This window comes from Venturia canescens, chromosome 7 (assembly GCF_019457755.1).
Source record: "Venturia canescens isolate UGA chromosome 7, ASM1945775v1, whole genome shotgun sequence".
In the NCBI taxonomy this organism is placed as follows: Eukaryota; Metazoa; Arthropoda; class Insecta; order Hymenoptera; family Ichneumonidae; genus Venturia; species Venturia canescens.
The window spans coordinates 11,861,188-11,874,422 of NC_057427.1; the positions used below are offsets into that span (position 1 = coordinate 11,861,188).

A 13,235-nucleotide genomic window follows, 5' to 3' on the forward strand; every position below is an offset into this window, starting at 1 on the left:
GTTGGGACGATCGTGAGTAGGTTAACTACATTTTCTCCAATAGTTAAAACTTCAGATTTTATTTATGGACTAAAAAAGCAACAAAAATGGAATATTTTTGAGAAACACTTCGTTGGTATCTTCGAGTCATCTCATTTTCAATGAACAGAGAGGAGAATTGAGTTGAATTCAAATTTGTTTGGTTATGCAATTTTATATTGATCAAACCGTTCGTCCAGCATGGAGGAAGTGAACACTCGTTCGATTTTCGGCCACGTTTCTTTGGAAAATAAATCAGAATTGTGTCGATTATTATTTTTCGGTGAAATCGAACTTTCAAACGACGATGTTTTAAAAATTTACTGCGAATATGCAAGGGAACATTTTTCTGATCGAGTTACTGGATTAATGCTTGTTTACCCGAATTATATGATCCATCTTATGGAATCTACCGAGGAAGAAATATTCCAAGCTTGTTTGTGTTTGACGAATTTCAAGCCGAAACTTTTGGGAATTTCTAAATATTTTCCAATGGAAATAAGCGTCGGTGAGAGATTTTTTAAAAAATGGTACGGTAGAAAAGTAGTCGACTCATTGGGATCCGAAAACCCTTGTAAAGAAATCGACCGTGAGAATTTCGAAGAAGTTACAAATGCGTATCGAAATTTAATGAAAAATTTGTACACTTTCTATAACGAATTGCGAGACGTTAAAACGAAAAGTCACGTGAGTTGGAAAATTCACTTGCCGAATTCATTGATTGGATTTTTCGTCGGAATACGTTTTTTTTTCTTTCAGGCATGTCTCATGAAACGACTAGAGGATCTCGCAAGTGTAGGAGATACTACTCATCTTCCTGAAGAGAAAACTATAAAAGTTCTCGTGGAAAGTTCGTGGGGCGAAAGTTTAGAACAAATCGTTGATGACTATTGGACCGGAATATCGTCCGAAGAAAAAGATGATAATATATGGCCGTTTCCAGAGAATCAGTGTCCTCCAATCGAAACAATAATTAAAAATATTTGAAAATCGCCAAGTTTTTCTTGCTTATAATCGTTTCCTGGGATAAAAACTCAAAAATTTTAAAAATCGTTTGATTTTTCATGTTATGAACAATTTTCTATATTCGCGAATTTTGGGAAATAATCATAGTTTTTTGATTCCTTATTGTCACTGCCAACGATTGAAAATTTTCGATTGAAAAGAAGCGTACAAACAAAAATATTGCATCATACACTCTGTTATTTATCGCGTACTCGAGTTAAACAGAGGAATAAGAGCTAGGTTATGTCTATTACCGAACGAACAACTTGCCATTCGCAAGTCACTTGCACATGTTATTTTTATCTTCGTCAGCGAATAGCGCACAGCTATTGTTATCATTTGCGTAAAATGTTTTTATCTTATTTGTCAGTAATTAGTACACAGCTATTGTCATCAATATAAACAAAATCAAAAAGCAGCAAGTTATGCAGCAATGGGATCGCATTCTGCTAGAGATAAAGATTCGGATCACGCAATAGCCGGTGGCACGAGTGGTTTCGTAACGAGATTAATTTGTCAACCTCTCGATGTTATTAAAATCAGGTTTCAGGTATCAATAGAACAATTCCCATTTTTATCTTCAATTTACATTATTAAAAGCAAACTCTTGTAATTTTCTGTTGCATCTATACGAATAAAATGGGTTAAATGAAGAATAGAAAGTGATTGTTTTCCAAAAAAAATCAATGTCAACAAAATTGTTTTTTTGGTTTAAAAATTTTTTCAAAAGGTATCCATAACCATTAACATTAACATTTTTTCTCCCGTCAAAATAATCCCTTCCAGCTCCAAGTCGAACCAATCAGACACAACGACAACAGCAAATACAGATCTCTGGCACACGCCGTGAATGTTATTGTTAAGGAAGAGGGATTGTTAGCATTATGGAAAGGTCATGTGCCTGCGCAAATACTTTCCATCGTGTACGGTCTAGGACAGGTATATATTAGTAATTATCAACATACATATTAATTGATTAAAGTAGGTAAATAATCTGGAAATTCTTATAAACTGCGACAAAATTATTTTTATCCATAATTGATGATACAAAGAAATATTCAAGATTTGGTTCTAATCGATGCATCGTTCAATGAGCTTTTCTATTACAGTTTTATTCATACAATATTTTCAAAAAATTCTTTGACCAAATTGCTGATGTACCAGAATGGAAAAAGTCAGTGAATTTTATTGCCGGAGCAGCAGCAGGAAGCGTGGCTACAATAATTTCATATCCTTTTGATACAGTCAGGACAAGATTGGTTTCACAGTCCTCGAATAACCCAGTTTACAGAGGAGTTTTGAACCCTTATCTGTACGTATAGAAATAATGGAAAAATGATTAAAACTAGTTGTTTTGCAACAACTCAATCACATTTTCTTACTGTCCGCAAATCTCAAAAGTCAACATCTTTTTCTTCATTTTCTTTAAATTAGAAATAATTTCGTACAAAGTTACCAACTGCTATTTCACATAAATTATTTCCTTACAGAACTATCTTGAGGACCGAATCGACCAGATCGTTTTTCCGTGGCTTATCGCCTACCTTGTTGCAAATATCGCCACACGCCGGACTCCAATTCATGTTCTACGGATGGTTCGTCGATACGTGGCAAATTTATTATCCGAATGACCAAACGAACATTACGAGTTCCATGATCGCGGGAAGCAGTGCCGGTCTCGCTGCAAAAACTCTCGTTTATCCTTTCGATTTAGCGCGAAAACGATTGCAGATTCAAGGCTTCGAGCACGGTCGTAAAGGTTTTGGCCAATTTTTCACTTGTCACGGTCTTATCGATTGCGCCGTTCAGACTTTTCGGAACGAAGGCTTTTGTGGCTTGTTCAAAGGTCTAGTCCCAAGTCAAATAAAGGCTGCAGCTACAACGGCTCTCCATTTTACTGTTTACGAACAAACGCTTTTGTTGCTTCAAAAAATGCGAGAATTCTCAACGAGCACTACTCCACGGTAAAAAAGCAATCGTTCACCATAAGAATTGAAAAAACGTTTCATTGGACTGAAAATTATCCTTTTTTATTAGTAAAATCAACAGTTAACATTCGTATAAATCTTCTTGAATCACAAAATCAAGATTGCCTACGTACTGATTACATTTAGTAACATGTTTATAATAAGCTTTACTTATATTCCTTCAATCGGCAAACCTAGGATTAGAATAATTTGTGATAAATAATAAATTATAAATATATTCTTATAAACGAACAAATACAAATTTTTGTTCTCACATTGACTCATCGAAACGTAGCGGGTAACAAAAACCAAAAGCTTTTTAAAGGTTTTCGAACAAATGAATCACGATTCAGGCGCAATTGAATAATCTACCGATCGTTCTAACTACAATTTCAATTGCTTGGACATATCAGGTTTTTGTCTAACTTTGGTAATTTTGCAGCTCTCATGATTAGCGAAAAGTGTTCGGAGCTCTAGATTGACTGAACGATTTGAAGTCTGTGAAAAGACTGGGTGTATAGAAACTTTCTTACTCTTCGTCATTTTGGCAATGAAAAAGTTGATTTTCCCGATTATTTTTCACTACTCTTCCAAACGAATGGAGTGAACTACTCAAAAATAAACAATCGAAAAAATCGTCATTTTTTTATCCACCGAAATTACGTCCACTTTTCAAGTATTCACGAAAGTAATCATTAGTCAATAACAGAAAAATCAATTGTTAAAAATTTCTGAAGCAATGCCTTAATCTTTTTTATTGTCTTTTCAGCTTTCTATTTCTTTTTGGAATTATCCATAACTAATAGTGTAGCCCATGGATAACATGAGGGTTTCTTTGATCGCTGGATGGAGTTCGCGTTCGATGTATCTAGTGAGAGCTTGGCTAGCACCACGAAGAAAAACGTCTTCCATTTCGGTGGCGATAGTTTCGCGAGAGAGCCAATGATCGTTTCGTTCAGCGAGGTCTTCGTCGGACAAGGATTGATCAAAATCATTTTCGGGAAATTCTCGTTCTTGACGATCGGCAACGGGCTGATAAAGAAGTTGGGAAAGCGTTGTTTCTCTTTTGAGGCTATTTTTCAATCTCGATTCCCCCAAGTTTTCAAACGTATCGTTTTCATCCTCGTGTTTCAAGGCATCCATTTTTTTTACAGATTTCGTCGAGTTCGAGGACGTTTTTTTTGCCACATCTTTCACCAGTGAACGCAGAAAGTAATTTGAAGCTTCCGCCGTTGAATTGTTCAGTCCTGGATCATTTTCGGCGATCGACCTTCTCCGTCTTCTTCGCCGTGGAATTTTCGTCACCCAAATGTTTTTACGCCAAATACCCAAATTCACGTCAGAATCGGAGAGCGCTCGGGCCCTCGTTTCCTCGTTTGCTATTGTTACGTCCTCTTCCTTCGTGCGACCAGCTATTTCACGGGGCTCAGGAGCTTCGTACGGCTCTTCGATTGATAATTGACTTACTGATGGTGATTGCTGGGCGATTAAAAAATATAAAAAATCATTTTCCATTATCGGTAAGACTTTCCTCACGAATATGTGGCTTTGGAGCTTTTTGAATTTTATTTAAACATCGATGAATTGAAATTAACTCCGGAGAACGTGCAAACCGAAAAATTCCAATAAATTAATAAGTAACAGATATAAGTGTTGATGAAAAATTGAAGAATCGAAAGTAGAAAATCGTGAAATACCGAAGATAGAATAATAGAAGCGCGTAAAATGGTGATTTCAGTATTGTTTCATTTTACAAAATGAATTCTAGAAAAGTCTATGAAACTACCTGGTACTTATTCTGATGAGTTTGTGGCCATTTGTCGTATCTTTTGATTTCTTTATCAGTTCTCGTTGGTCTGCAGCCGTAAGCATATATCGAGGCAAATCTTGGCTCCAGAAAGCTCGACTCGGTCCTTATTCTCATTTGTCCGCGTCCCCGAGCTATGGGATTCGTATAAAATTCGATGCCAGCTCGTCTGAGACGTAAGCTCATTCGGCAGGATTCAGCTGAGATCGGAGCTTGATTGTCTCTTGGTAAAAGTGATATTACACCGGAAACTGACAAATCGTTGAACATCACTCGCGTCTGGAGAGCGTTGCTTTTCGGCTCGTAAGAACATCTTTCCACGCGTGCCCAATGTTCACCGTGATTCCGAGAATCCTGAGGAAGCTGCGAAAGGAAAGAAGGCTTTTCATAGAAATCACAATCTCTGAATTCCGTTGAAAAATTTGAGTGCATGAAAATATGAATTGAGAGGAAAAACAGTATGAAAATATTTAATGATTTTTGAACCGTTTTCGATTGCAGATTTCGTACCTTGACTGCGATCCGGGAGACGGTCATTTCGAAAGGTGCTGACGAGAGTTTTTGTTGGTACACGATCCCAGCTTCTTCCTCATCGAGTCGATTTCTTCGAGGTGAATCTCTCTGAAGAGCATCCAAAGCTCGTTCCAACCGGCCCCCACATCGATCCAAGTTTCCCAGGGCGGAAGTCGAGCTCGATGAAATCATTGGGATAACCGACGAGGACGACAGAATCGTCAACAAAGTTGAAACGACGAATTTCCAGCTCGTTGCCATCGTAGTCTGTTGGCAGTGTAAATTGAACGCTTAGATCTCAGGTCGTCTGCTAATTTCAAACCATTTTGTAGAAAGTCCCTCCACCAGAACGTTTCTAAACTCGTGTCTAGGCTTTTCTATAATTACGAATAACGCGACGAAGGTTGTTCCATTCTGAAACTGATTAAACGAGGAGATAAAACGACTCGATGTGCATTTTGACGTCAAGGACACGGGGGGGACTTTCTTGGGAGCTACGACACGATTGAAATTAATTAAATTTCTCACGAGACGCACGCTTGAGAAATTTTCTCTGTTGATGGCTTCGTTTCATTTTTTTTCTTTCTCATTTTACGGAAGTCACGCGAGTTGCCGCAAGTTTTCGAAAATTTTCCACCTTTTAGCACAACGATTGATGACATTTTCCGCTAATTATTTCCGCTTCGAAGTGCCGACAGTTTCAATTTTTTTTCTTCTGTTTTTTAGCTTGAGAATGAAATTTCACAAATCATTAAAACACGGGGAGAAAGGTCGAAACTTGTGGGGCCTCCGACCTTTGGATTCTCGAGTTCGGTCGAAAGTGGAAAAAGAATTTTTTTCGACGACAAAACGAATTAACCGGCTCGCAGTTTAGGTGAAATTGGTGGGAAAATAAAAGCACGTGTTGATTCTCATGGGCGCGTACGAGCATCGAACTTCCTGTAGAAACTCAACAGCCGCCCGATTCGCATTCGCTGAAACAGAGCATGAATGCGCTCGCGTTCGGCTGCTCCCGGCGACCGAACACCGCCGGTGAAACCTCGGAAGTAATTTTCTTTTATTTTTTCTTCATGCCCGTCTCGGGCCCACACACAATTATCTCTGACAGAAGTACGGGCTCGAGAGAATGTGCAAGAATTTTTAAATCATCGACCGATTGAAAAGTAACGAAAATAGTTTTTCAAAATTATAAGAATTTGTGAAAATAGCATGGCTTGAGAAACCAAAAGTCTTTTTCCCCAATGAGCTTCCGTCCATAAATTCCTGATCGAAATAACCGATCGACAAAGGTGATCGGTTAACTCTGTTTTTTCTTCACTCTAACAAAAAATTCTGCTAAATGCACAAAATCCGGAAAAAATAAATAGCAAGTGTCGTTACTCGAATGAAATTCTTTCACAATCTCATTGTTTCGTTCGTTCCTCAACGAAAATAAACAGCAATAGCTCGAACACACTCGTAGCTATACGTGAAATCGAATGAATGGAAGTTGGGCAATTTTCAAGGTGTGCAATTATTAAAAATTATACTCTCGGAAATCAAGTATTCGATCGTTTCAGCACAATAGCATTATATACTTTGGAAAAACGTGTGCTGGACCACTCGGCTATTGTTCTATTGTTTCGATATCTTTCGTGGCTATCACAAATCCCATATATATGCTCGTATTTGCCTTCCCTATTTTTCATCACCGCGAATCGTTGCCTCGTAAAAGTGTAAATTTCCTTCCAGTGCTGCTTCTCAGACCATAGAATTTTATTATTCCACGTTGGATCATTTTCAGAGTGCATTTTCCGATTGTCCAAGTTTCACAACGAACGTGCAAAATGTTCTAATAAAAGCCTGCTTAAATGGGAAGGGCGTGTCGCGAAGGGAGAGCAAAAATAACACGAAAAGGAGAAATTTCATTCGAATGGATCTCGAGAAAATAAAACCGAACTTGAAGGACTCATTTTTGAATAATCTTACCAACAGCACTCGTCTCACACTGTTATAATTAAAAAATCGCACATATTACTACGAGTTTCCACTACGAAGAAATAAAACTGTCAAAACCACTTTGCACTCGATTGCAGCGATACTTTTCGGCTTGCACCTTCGGCGTTATGAAGTATAATGAAAGTGCCTTCTCGAAGCGACTCCTCAACCGTACTAAACCCCGTACGAGCGTTTCCTCCTTACGAACGCTTCCTTTCTTTCTCACGAAGAACGTACTGAATCTCGAAACTAGAACGCCGGCTAAGCTCTATAGATATATACATTCAATTGTACGGGTGCATGTCCGATGGAAAGAGGCGTCTTTCTCCTCTCATCAGTACCGTATAAATTTATTCAGCAGTTGCTTAATAAAAATAGTCTGAAGTATTGTTACAGTTTGCTGCAAACAATTTTAATTCACGTTTCTCGATCGATATTACGGGGAAAACGAATTTGTGCGAACATATGAGTCATTAATTTTCATCTGGATTTCCCTCATTTTTTTTATTGATCAAACGAATCGACGTGAATTTTCTTTCTCCCAAAATTGGAGTTTCCTCATCGATTTTTTTGGAGGGACTTTATTTCGTTTTTATTGGCTTGTTATTTGAAAGGTTGGATGCAAACATTTTGAGTATTCATTTGCTGATCGTGGAAAAAATGGGACTTTGCGAAAAAGATGTGAAATTTGTGAAATTTGAATTCAAAATGTTCGCGCCTCCGCAGGCGACTGGCTCAAGAGCTCGTAAATGTAAAAAGATTGTTGCGCGACACAAAAATCGAGTCGTGCGCAGGACGAGGCGGGAGGACCGTTGCTAGGTTATCGAATGTTGTAGAAACGTCGTTGATTCGTCGATATTTTGACAGTAGATGCGTCCGAGATATTCGACTGACAACTGAAGTTGGACAAAAATGAGTGACACTTCCGAATCCCATAGTTTCTCGAGAATTCGACAGATCGATCGAAATTTCAAACTTCCGGTGCTTTCGAAATCAAGAGTCAAGTATCCCTCGGTGAAAGACTTCATTTTCCATCGGCGCAATGGGCGGAGGTAAAAACCGTTCGAATTGGTAGCTCGAACTTTCCCGATAAACGATTCTTAACCAACGTTTACGAAGGCTGATAATGGGAGAGATTTTAATAATGAAAACAAAAAATAGGACGCAGTACTACTTCACCAGTGGTCACGAACACTTGGGAAAACCAATATTTTCGAACGACGACCAATCGCCGTTCGTGCTGCCCCCGAAAAGTCACTGGTTGGCTTATCTCCATTGGGCCAAAGCGTGGTCCGCGAAAAATGAGCCGAAAAAAAGCGCGGTTGAAGCTGAGGCCGAGTTGCTCGAAAGGTCGAAGGATATTCTTCGAAGAATCAGAGTAAAGTTATTCGTAACAATCCCAAAACCCAGACTCTGAATAATTTTGATTAGAAAGTTCAAAAAATTCATTCGAAAAATGAACGAAACTCGATGCAAAAATTCATAAATTCATTCGCACTCGTTCAACATTTTTTTTAATGTTCCATTCCCTCAAGGTGGACGTCGAACTTGAAGCGGAAGAAGCGACGAAACACAAGGATTTGGATAAAGCAACAGCGATGACTGATGTCGATCCGAATTATTTCACCGATATAACGGGACGCACCGTTGGCGAAAAATTCTCGAAGCAGCGTTACATCGACGACGCTCGGAATGTTCTCAGGACTCGACTACTCATCGGGGCTGAAAGGGACGACTGTATTCGTATCGATCAACAGTTTGACGAAGAACAACGTCGGCTCAATGAGACAAAGGTCATTCGAGAACTCGTATCTCTTCACACAGCAATCATAATTTTGTACCGAGTCGTTGAAAAAAGTTAAGAACGTGACGATCATAGCGAAATTTTTTTCGATGCATAACGAGTCGTTTTTTTAGTTCGACGAGTTGAATGATTTCGGCAATATTTACAATTGTAAATCGTTTTTGAAAGGATCTTCGTTGAACATTTTTTAAATTCAAACAATTCGATATTCCTCGAAATTTAAATTTAGAGAAAAATAAAAATTTTCAAAGCCTTGGGAAAATCTCATGAGAAATTAGGCATTTCGCAGTCTGTATTTTGTCTAAAAAAAAGCACAACTGTTGAACGTATTTTCGGAATACTCTGGAAAATTATTGAATTTCATTTCAGCTGAAAAAGATTAACAATTTTTTAAAAAATAATCGCTCTTGTAAATCGTCTTGTGGACGAGCAAATTTGTGCAGATTTCTTGCATATTGTTGAAAGTTAAAAATTTGATGAAATAAAATAATGATAATAATTTCATGATTATTTGAATGCTTAGGAAAATTATAGGATCTGCGTGAACGGTTTTGAGGAGTTTTTATCAAAAGATCACGGTGACAGCATGGCAATCCTGAACGAAGCCGAGGAGGAAGTAAAATTGACTTATGCTGCGACTACGAGGCGTAATCAATTGTCTAAAGATTTGGGTCAACTACGTCTCGAGGTATACTCGCTCGAGGAGTCGTGGCGGACAGTTAAAATGTGCCAAAAATTTCTCTATCAAGTATCGCCGATATCCTGGCGCCTCGAGCACGATTGGATTCACCGTTCCTCCTCAGGCTCGAGTATCGTTTCTGCAAAAATGGATGATCTCCTGGGGAGATACAAGACCGTCGACAACTCGGTTTCTCTAGAGTCTCTCATCGGCAAGTGTGAAAAATAAAAAAATTTGCAAAATTCGTTTTTCAATGGAATTTCCACACATTGAAACAAAATCAATTCAAAAATGTATGATGAAATAACGGTTCGAATCTCGATTATACAATCTACGATGGACTCTGCTGACTTCATCATGCAACGCGAATGAAAGACACGATTTAAAAAAGTTGTTTTCTTTGCAGATTTGTTCGAGTTGGAAGTCGCAGAGGCTCCCCCGCCTCAGCTTTATTTCAAAGATCCGAAAGAGCTGATGCAGGTTTTCAGGTCTATGGAACTGCAGAATCTCAATGCTCTCATTCATCTCGAGTCGTTGGCTGGACCGATGGCAGAAATGGCCTCGAGCATCGTCCAAACTGAGATTCTGATAAAACAAGAGCTCGGTGAAATCGAAGAAGGGCTCAGTGACCTCGAGGTGGATTTTTGTCGTTCCACATTCAAATTGTTGCTTCGTTTTTGTAGAAAATCTTTTAAACAATTTGAATTTTAAGGATAAAAAATCGATTTTCTCAATTGTAATTAATGTAAAAATAGGAAAATATTCGTCTAGCAGAGGAGAGAGCGAAGTCTTTAGAAAAATACGCGAATCATCTTCTCCACGGCGTATTTCGCGATCTCGTGTGCTCAGAGCCAGTGCTCTATTTACGAGTTTTCGTCGAGGACACTTACGAGAGCTGTGTAGGACCGAACGACGCTAATCTTGATTCGTACACGATGATGCACCTCATCGAAAAAACTTATGAGCAGCTTAACATGGAATTGGACAATCTGCCTCACGATATCGTACGAGTATGCGAGAAAGAGGGCTTCAGACAAGAGATGAAGACGATGAAAGATGCTGAAGATGCAGCGAGAAAGGTTTCAGCTATAGGAACATTGATTTTCAGTTTTATTATTTTTCTACTTGAATTCTTTCTCATCGTAGAAATGATAAAGCGAAAGATCTGAAGAAAAAAATTGCCTGCAATTAATTCCCAAGTCTGAGTGCTACAAATTTTTCAGGAGAAAAAGTCTGTAAAAAAGTTTTTCAGTTATGATGAGAAGGAATTTTCAATGCAAAAAGCGTCCACGAAAATGATTTTTTTTGTTAGAAAATAATTCGAGTTCGGAGCAAGCTCGGAGTGTCAAAATTTGGCGAGCAATCACAGTGCAGGGACATCGATTTACTCTCTGGATCATAAAAAAACTTTTTTTTCAAAATGATTATTTTATTTTTTAGTTCGAGTTGATGCATCGCCTGCTAGCTGCCCTGGAGAGAATAATGGAAGGGCCAAAACCGAAACCGCAGAGACGTAAACCTCGGGCACGTGCAGTTTCGATAAGTTCGAAGCCGAAAGAGGCAGTCGTTCCTGAAGTTCAACCTCCCACCGAGGACGAAATGACGTTTTTAAATTTCTTTACGAACTACTGCAAACTCGACGATCCCACGAAATTCGAATCCCAACTTCCCGATGACTTCGATTTGTCCTTCAAGAGCAAAGCAACTCTCGCGAGAGAAGCTGAAAAGTTAGAAATGGCTAGAAGCGTACAAGGGGACAAGGACGACAGGAAGAAATTTTGTTCTGATAAAATCGAAAAAATAGTCGAACGCAAAGAAAATTCAGAAGAAATTTAAAGTACGAGATTCCCAGAATTTTTAAAGCATATTATAAAAACATCGATCTTTCTACATCATAAAAACAGAACCGAGAATTTTTCACATGATTTTTCAACGAAAATTCTTATCTTTACAATTCATTCGTCACTTTTGCGTCCAATTACTGGTCTACAGACAATGAAAGATGGCAACGATTTCTCATTTGATATTTTACCTCAATTTCTAACTCAATGACGAAACAAAAGCAGTAATTTTTCCATTTTTTTTATCCAAATGAATAAAATTTGAAGAAAATTTCTATCCATATTTTCCTGGTTTTTTCCCCTTTAAATTTTCCAACCGATGGTTTCATATGAATTTATAATCGCCCGGTTCCTTTATTGTGAATTAGTATTCGTAGAAAGTGAAAGTGATCATTTTCGTTCGCGGCTGTAGACCAGTGGGTGGCGAGGACTTGGATGAGTTATCCCCATGGCAACAAGAGGTTCTGTGGCCAGAGAGATTGAGCGTGCGTTTGCCAGGGCAGAAAAACAACCCTTCAAGAAGCTCCAAAACCTCTCGCTCTTTCTCTCCCTCCCCCCTCCTCGTCCCCTCCACTTCAACCTGTCGGTGAGGTCGGTGTTTTGATTCTTTCGTGCTTTTTTTGCCCTCGGAGTCTGGCGTCTCATCCCACGATTTTTCTGTTGCTATCCACGACGCGATCCTGTTTTTTCCCCCCTTCCAAGACTATATTCTTCATTTCATAACTTTCATCTCGTAAAACATTCGAATCACTGTCGTGGGTAAATTGCGTTTTTTAATTAATTGTCAAAAAAATTTCACTTCACATCGAAATTATCAAATTTAGATCAAATTAATCATTCAAATCAGTTTAAAAATCATTCGTAGTGATGGATTCTCAGAAAAGGCATCAAGGCGTCTGAGGACGTTCGAAAAATTTCAATCCCTTTATCAAGCCCGTTGAAACTTACAATAATTTGAATTCTCGACAAAATTTTATTCAACCAAAACGAAAAAACGTTTCCACTGCATCCCCGGATGGATCAGTATTCAAAACAATTCAACTGAATTCCCATTAATGACGTTTTAACAATTTTTAATTATTACAATAGAGTGGATATCAACATTTGGTTGAAGATTTCTTACGATTGTTATCTTAAGACGTGAAATTTAACGAAAACGAAAAATCTTGAGAAAAAAGGTAAAAAGTAAGAAAAATGGTTCATCGACTTCCCTGGTGGGCTTCTCCTCACACGAATCCAAGTATATTTGTGCATACACACTTCAGATCAGAGTCACGTATGCGAAGAGACGACCATGGTCGGAGTAACCACGAGCAGGACCGTTGCTCCGCGTAGACCGGATTCTCCAGTTGGATAAAAATTCAAACGGGTAATCGTCGGTACACGAATGGCACGTGCGATAAAGTTGCTTAACGTGATGTCTTCTGTCAGAGAGGATGAGAAATAGCACTTGCCTATCCGGTCTACGGATAACCGTACAATCATTTTCTCGACGACTCGGTCACTCGGCTATTTACTATTTCTTCATCTTCTAGTTTTTCCCTCTCGTGTCCTTGAATCGAATCTATAAAAGTAAGTTATAATCATTGGAACATACAAATTGAATCTAATGATTAAGGGTAAT

At 38.5% G+C, this 13,235-nt stretch overlaps 4 protein-coding genes across 6 annotated transcripts; 3 read left to right on the forward strand and 1 right to left on the reverse strand.

Moving 5' to 3' along the window:
* The first annotated feature begins 35 nt into the window (after positions 1-35).
* LOC122414110 (uncharacterized) lies at positions 36-1,014 on the forward strand. The gene is made up of 2 exons (XM_043424983.1): positions 36-705; positions 778-1,014. Exons 1-2 carry the CDS (start codon positions 220-222, stop codon positions 1,003-1,005), a joined length of 714 nt encoding a protein of 237 aa, XP_043280918.1. The 5' UTR covers positions 36-219; the 3' UTR covers positions 1,006-1,014.
* Positions 1,015-1,131: 117 nt separating this feature from the next.
* LOC122414109 (mitochondrial thiamine pyrophosphate carrier-like) lies at positions 1,132-3,876 on the forward strand. The gene is made up of 5 exons (XM_043424982.1): positions 1,132-1,573; positions 1,810-1,962; positions 2,133-2,335; positions 2,514-2,987; positions 3,760-3,876. Exons 1-5 carry the CDS (start codon positions 1,457-1,459, stop codon positions 3,791-3,793), a joined length of 981 nt encoding a protein of 326 aa, XP_043280917.1. The 5' UTR covers positions 1,132-1,456; the 3' UTR covers positions 3,794-3,876.
* Positions 3,032-7,413, reverse strand: LOC122414108 (uncharacterized). Its single transcript, XM_043424981.1, has 4 exons — positions 7,279-7,413; positions 5,308-5,577; positions 4,777-5,160; positions 3,032-4,469 (listed from the first exon to the last, which is right to left on the reverse strand). Exons 2-4 carry the CDS (start codon positions 5,569-5,571, stop codon positions 3,780-3,782), a joined length of 1,338 nt encoding a protein of 445 aa, XP_043280916.1. The 5' UTR covers positions 5,572-5,577; positions 7,279-7,413; the 3' UTR covers positions 3,032-3,779.
* Positions 6,242-11,886, forward strand: LOC122414106 (cilia- and flagella-associated protein 100). 3 transcript variants are annotated; one of them, XM_043424975.1, is made up of 8 exons: positions 6,242-6,356; positions 8,155-8,339; positions 8,449-8,665; positions 8,823-9,080; positions 9,615-9,981; positions 10,177-10,406; positions 10,526-10,849; positions 11,211-11,886. In XM_043424975.1, exons 2-8 carry the CDS (start codon positions 8,200-8,202, stop codon positions 11,604-11,606), a joined length of 1,932 nt encoding a protein of 643 aa, XP_043280910.1. In that variant the 5' UTR covers positions 6,242-6,356; positions 8,155-8,199; the 3' UTR covers positions 11,607-11,886. The 3 variants fall into 3 exon arrangements, with proteins under 3 accessions (XP_043280910.1, XP_043280911.1, XP_043280912.1); XM_043424976.1 differs by having other exon boundaries at positions 6,252-6,356; positions 8,158-8,339; XM_043424977.1 differs by lacking the exons at positions 8,155-8,339; positions 8,449-8,665 and having other exon boundaries at positions 6,261-6,356.
* Positions 11,887-13,235: the final 1,349 nt, after the last annotated feature.